The 6,473-nt window shown below is 35.3% G+C and overlaps 1 protein-coding gene across 1 annotated transcript; it reads right to left on the bottom strand.

Moving 5' to 3' along the window:
- Window positions 1–5,133, bottom strand: LOC129216499 (protein sax-3-like). Its single transcript, XM_054850714.1, has 3 exons — window positions 5,100–5,133; window positions 2,549–2,833; window positions 1–158 (listed from the first exon to the last, which is right to left on the bottom strand). Exons 1-3 carry the CDS (start codon window positions 5,131–5,133, stop codon window positions 1–3), a joined length of 477 nt encoding a protein of 158 aa, XP_054706689.1.
- Between the last annotated feature and the right edge of the window lie 1,340 nt (window positions 5,134–6,473).

Below are 6,473 nucleotides of genomic sequence, written 5' to 3'. Positions count from 1 at the left end.
TTAAATTGAAAATACTTGCCTTCCTCCAGGGAGTTTTCCATCTTTTCTGTGCCATGATACTGCAGGTTTTGGATCTCCATCAACTTTACAAGAAAATAATACATCTGTATAGGCTAAGACAGTCAAATGTTCTGGCTCTTGAACAAAAAATGGCTTCACTAAAATTAAAAAAAAAAGTTTTGTAGAACAACAAATTGATAACCACTACTAGCACAGCCAGAATTATGTTCTGCTGGGCTTTTCTTTATTTATTTTTATTATTTTTTTTTATATATAAAAAGTCCTTTTTTGTGTATAAACTATTGTATTAGAATTGGAAATAATGTTAAAGCCAAAGCCTTGGGGGGGGGGGGTACCCCAACCTCCCTTTTTTTTATGGAATGGAGAAGTTTAAGTTTTCACATTAATACCATCCTAAAAACTAATCAAAACATATCTCATTTTAAATGAGAGAATAGTTACAATTTTGATTTTAAAAAACATTTTATTTCGACTGTTTTATTGTTTGCAAGAACTCTCTCAGTATTATTCTTATTATTTATGCATTTATGCTGATCATGGTTCTTAGATGTAAATATTGAGCATTATAAAAATGACATTTGAGTGATCACAACATCCAAATCCAGAGATCTAATCACGTGTTTTTTTTGAGCTGGAAAATGTTGTTGTTGTTGCTTGTCCCACTTGGCAGACAGAAACATCATACCAAGTCCATGAAGCCGTGCAAACAAAGTCCCTCCAAAACAGCAGAAGGGTCAGAATACAGCTGATTCAGGTCACAGCCGATGCAAGAGAAAATATGGGCGGGAGCAGCCTGAGTCAAATTGCATTTTGGGCACAAGGGGAAAACCTTAATACCAGCCACATGTCGCTGTGCTCGAGTGTGTCCACTTCTCAGTCGGGCTAGGACGGTTTGTTGTTCCCTACTACTTGCCCGAAGTAAAGCAGCGCCAGGGCGGGATGCTTTGTACCATTCATGAATAGGGGGCTGTCTCCAAGAGGAACTGATGCTTTGCTTAACACGGGTGGCAATTTCTGAAAAAGAAAGGCATCCGTTATGGGGAGAGATCTCTCGGCTCCCCTGACGAGCCAGCCCATCAGCAATCTCATTTCCAAATACATCAACATGTGACGGTATCCATTGAAAAGTAATGATGAGACGTTTACTCAAGTGTTTTAGATGTTCGATTATGTTCAGAGTCGTTTTGTCACCTTGTTTCCACCATTCAGACAGATGCTGAATAGAGCTTCGGCTATCACTCAAGATCCAAATATCAGTACTGACACTCTCTGTGACGCAATAATTCAGAGCCTCCTCAATAGCTAGAAGTTCGGCCCGGAAGACGGAGCAAAAATCGGGGTTTTTAATACAAATCTTAATGCCGTTTCCTTCTCTGATATAAACACCGCTACCGGAGATAGCGCCGTCACCCCTGCTACCGTCAGTATATATTTGCAATGCATCACATGGGATTTGGTGAATAACCTCCAAAGCAAGTTGTCTAAGATACTCCGGGTGTTGGGAGCTCTTGTTGGTGTACGAGCACAAGTGAGGTTTGAAGAAAACTCGTTCATGTAATGATGGGGCAGCATCCAGACCACAAGTCAGTGAAACATATTCAACTTCATTAAAAAGGAAACCCTCGCTTTCAGCAAAGCCAAGTGGACTCTGTCTCTCGAGCTGGAAAATGAATTAGACTAGGCACTAGCACAACCAGAATACCTCTTGGGCGGGGTGGGGGGGGGAGTTCCTCACATACGTATATGAACATGAACTATTGTATTAGGATTGGCAATAATTCTAAAACCAAGGCTATGGGAAGCTCCTTGATCCCCCCCCCCCCCTGCTGTGCAACTGAGATTGGGCCTTTTTCTATCATTTACTTTGATTTTGCTTCGGAAAAGTCACTAGGATCCCTCCAAACTTGTGGACATGATTAATATCTACATGCGTGTGCATGTATTATATTGTTGCCTCAAAGCAATAGTAGACTATCTTCAGGTTCGGATCTGCATACCTGTAGACCTTGCAGTGTGTGGGGAGGGGGGGGGCACATCTTTAAGGGACTCAATGGCCCTAAACTAAGACTTATTAACATTGCAAATATACACTGCTAGCCTCTGGCAAGAGATCCAACAGGTTTTGTTGCAGGGGGGGCCCAAAATTTATAGATCCGGGCCTGGCTATCTTACTGTTCTTTTCAGGTTTTGATGTCTTGCTATTGCTCTGAGGTTAGGATAAATTGTGTTTATAATATATGTGTTCTAAGTTAACCTTTCATTCCATTAAAAACTTTTGCTATGCCACAGCCATGTGCCACATAGTAATGCAAAATGCATTACTTTGCAAAACCAAAAAATAGTTCCACCAAGCAACCATTCAGCTGAGCTACACTCAAGTCTGAATGCAATTCAAAAGGTTTGAATAAATATCAGATTTCCTCCAGTGGCATGTACTAATTTACAAATCATACTTAAACTTTCTCTGCAAGACAAACATTGCTTACTTGCTACAAAAAATATTGCCAAAAAGGAAAGTTCATTTTACCATGTACTGTCATATGAACAGGCAAAGATTCTCTGACACCCGCCAAATTCTGAGCAACACAGGAGTAACGCCCTTCATCGCTTTGCCGAACTTCAGAAATAACAAGGTTGCCAGGAGGAACAATTCGGATGCGGCCACTTTTGCTGATGGATACCACCTCACCGTCTTTTCGCCACCGAACAGCTGGTTCGGGATGACCCTTAGGAGGAGCACATTCCAAAGTTGCAACATCTCCCACTGCAGCCACCACAAATTTAGGCACAATACGAAAGTCTTCTCTTAACACTAGAATAAAAAACAGACAAATTAAAATATGAACTGCAGAAAATATCAGTGAACATTAACAAGTATTTAAAATTTAAGGCAAGTGAAATAAGTAGGACATTTTATACACTATATATGATATTTACTTATTTACTTCATCAGTAAATAAAAGTAATAAATGATTCTGAAATTGATGTTTAACAGAACAATCTCAAACCTTGAGAATCAAACTGAATTTAACAGAACAAATTTAACCCTTAAGACTTATATGAGTAAAACAAAATGATTTTTATGATTCTATGAGGAATGAACAAATTACGTAAAAGCAGCAACAGACACATAAGCCTAAACATGAGTATCAAGCAGTACACCATCCCAAGAGGTGATATACCCCTTGGCTGCAATTAAATAAGATATACATTCTTAACTATAAAGATCGTACACTGTTGCATATTGGGAGAATTTTGTCCCATCAGGAACAGTAGCGTAATTATGGGGTCTAGCGCCCCAGGCGAATGAAAGAAATAGCCCCCCCCCCCCAGGGTCGTCCACATGCGAAGTCCCCGGAGATCATTGTGACCTCCAAAACAATTTTTTTTTATAACATTTTGATTAATTGATTTGACAAATAGGACGCAGCACTGCAAATTTTTTTCGCATTTTCTTTTTAGAATTGTTTTTAATGATGTCAATGTTCCTCCTCAGTACATGTTCTGTATGTGTGTGTGTGTGTGTATATATATATATATATATATATATATATATATATATATAGTACCTGGACGACCGAGCCTCGCTCGGCTACAAAACAATTGTTTTTTGTCAGCTTGTGTTTCTCTAAGGTTAGATACTTTTTCAAATATACTTGAAAAACATCACGTTAATGAAATATTAAAGTTCTCGCCAGTGGTTGGATATGATTCCAAGAAACGAGAGATGTGCATGCAAACACTTCATCAATCATCAGCATTATAATCATTTCAGCTATAAGAAGCCAACTACTGAATATAGGCCTACTCTTCCCCACAAACATACACCTAAGGAAGCTCTGAGCTGGTTGTGTATAAATATTTAATGCACGGTATTGCCAAAAAAAAGTAGTTTCTAAGACAAAACATGGCAACAATAAATATGAAAAAATTGCTAAGATTGAAAATGTGCTATGAACTTCTTATAACACTAAAGTACCAAACAAAGAAGCTTCTGAACACAATTAAATCAACATTTTGCTTTAAACTATCTGCAACATTTTTGTTTCCACTATACAATTTTCCTGTCATAAATAAAAGGCTAAAGATTTTGAACTTTAAGCCAATTTTACTATGTTGAAGTCGGTTTTTAACCCAATACTTCCTTACGTACTACGTTGCGGTTTATGATTTTATCCCAATCGAGATTTTCATTTGGAAAAAGTACTTTTAGGGTAGTTGGTTACTTTACGCCAGAAAATGCTACATACAGCATTGCAACGAATTATAACAAGAGTCTTAACAAAATATAAACAGTCTCAAGACATGTTTTTTTGAAATAATATTTAGATGCATGATTTAAAAAACATATAAAACTTTTTGAAGTGTAAAAAAGAAAATAAATAAATAAAATAAGACGGTCAAGCAATAGTTTTGCTTTAAAAAAAAAAGTCTTATATTGACTTACATAATGCTTTTGGATTTGTTTTTAGCCAAGTGTGATTGAAATTAGCCAAAGTGGCTAATATAAGATGAGCCTGCCAACCCTAAGCAAGTTTCAAATTTTAAAGCGAGAAGAGAAATTTTCATTGCTATATATGGTTGCAATTCCTAGCCTTTTGTGTCAATGTTAAGTTTTTTTCAAGGCTTAATTTAATTCGACTTTATATTAAAAAACTTGTTTTTTTTTTTCAAAAAATCACGTTGTTTTCTTTTTTTTTGATATGTAGATCTAATACTCAGGAATCATAACACAATAAAATAGTGTACCTTTCACTGTCCCTCATTTCGCTTACTCGCTCTCCGATTTGATTTGATTTATGATCAGGGTTCATACTCTATTTGGATGAAAAAATTCCATGACTTTTCCAAGACTTTTTCATGACTTCAATGAAAATTTTCATGACATCGTTACACGAAGAGAATAGCACTATTTAATCTCAAACTTGGTAATACAGTGAAACCTGTGTAAGTTGACCACTTGCGGTGCAGTACTTTGGTGGTCAACTTATAAAGGGTGGTAATGATTTTTTTTTTTTTTTTTGTCATTTTCTTGCACTATGGACTATGTATTCATTTCTGGAATCATTGCCACTTACTCTTTCTGTTTAAGTCACTTTTACTGTTTAACATTACTTTGAAACAATAATTTAAAAAGTTATTCAAATATTTTTGCTTTTTTTTCTCGTTTTTTACTAAATTAGACATTGTAGTTTTAGAAATTCCGTATGTGTCAGCTAATTTTCGCCAACTTTCTTCCTTTTCATATAATTTAAATATTTCATACTTTTTATCAATCTCAAGTTCAACTAACTTTCTTTTTGAAACCATTTTATGTAAAACTTTTACACAAAGAGCAACAAGCTGGACTCTCATAGTTCATAAAGGCAGTTGAAAATGAAAATATCCTATCTCTTAATCCGTTGCTCCAGAAATAAGTAACTTTTCTCTTTAGCACAATTCCAGTGTTGCCTCAAAATATTGCTACTGGAAGAAAAGACTTTGTACTTTTTCTACTGACACCAGTTTTTTACTTTCATTGAACAGAGAGTACAAAAAGCAATCTCAAATAGAACAACAAAAGAAAAACAAGTTCGGAGAATTAGGAGCGTAAGCTTTATGCTGTTGTTTTATTTAGTTGGTAAAATGCTAGTCTAAAGCATCAAAATTATTCTTGGAAAGCTATAGAAAATAATAATAAAAGAAAATAATTTGCTTGATTAAGTTAAAAAAAAAACTCTAGTGGTCAACTTACAAAGGGTTTTTTTACAATACTCCGAAGCAAATTTGGTGTACATTAGTGGTCAAGATAGACAGGTGGTCAAGATAGAGAGGTGGACAAGTTACAGAGGTTTTCCTTCATTATATAAGAAAGGTCCAATTCCGTTCCTGACAAAAGCGGTCAACATAGACAGGTATCAACTTACAAAGGTAGTCAACTTTACAGGTTTTACTGTATTTGGAAATGAGCATTAGCAAAACGTCTATATGAATGCCACAGCCTCTTTGAAGCACTTACTCGTAATGGAAAAAATATAAGTGCACACTTAAAAAACTAAACTATTCTTATTTGTCTTCATCATATAAATTTAAGTAAAGTAAAAATGCAGTGAAGCGAATATGATGATGCTTAAATGTCTGATATTTTTTTAAAAAACAGGCAGAATGATATTGAATGGAACAAAGGTTGAATGAGTCATCACTAAGTTTCAATAAACTTGCTTCAAAAGTTACCTTTTAGTGTCAACAGTGCCTTTAAATCATCCACGTAACTTGACAGTATTTTGGTTCTTTGAAGTAAAGCCACATAGTTTAGTTCTTTATGTTTCTAAACCAGATCTTTTTTTGAAAAAAAAAAAAACGATTCAGTAATGAATCAATCTTTTGAGTCAAAAGTATATTTGTTTTGTTTACAAATTTGCATATTTTCAAATGCATATAAATTAATAGGTTCAGAAATTCCAGAACACGTT

This window comes from Uloborus diversus, chromosome 2 (assembly GCF_026930045.1).
Source record: "Uloborus diversus isolate 005 chromosome 2, Udiv.v.3.1, whole genome shotgun sequence".
NCBI lineage: Eukaryota > Metazoa > Arthropoda > Arachnida > Araneae > Uloboridae > Uloborus > Uloborus diversus.
The sequence above is the reverse complement of the archived record's forward strand: the minus strand, read 5'-3'. Positions and strand labels throughout refer to the sequence as shown.

Excerpts from the sequence above, each read along its gene's own strand:
- LOC129216499 (XM_054850714.1), bottom strand. The coding sequence starts at position 5,133 with ATGTTAAACAGTAAAAGTGACTTAAACAGAAAGA. Across the intron at positions 2,834-5,099 it reads AAGTGACTTAAACAGAAAGA|TGTTAAGAGAAGACTTTCGT; the intron begins GTAAGTGGCAAT and ends TTTTTATTCTAG. Across the intron at positions 159-2,548 it reads TGTTCATATGACAGTACATG|TGAAGCCATTTTTTGTTCAA; the intron begins GTAAAATGAACT and ends TTTTAATTTTAG.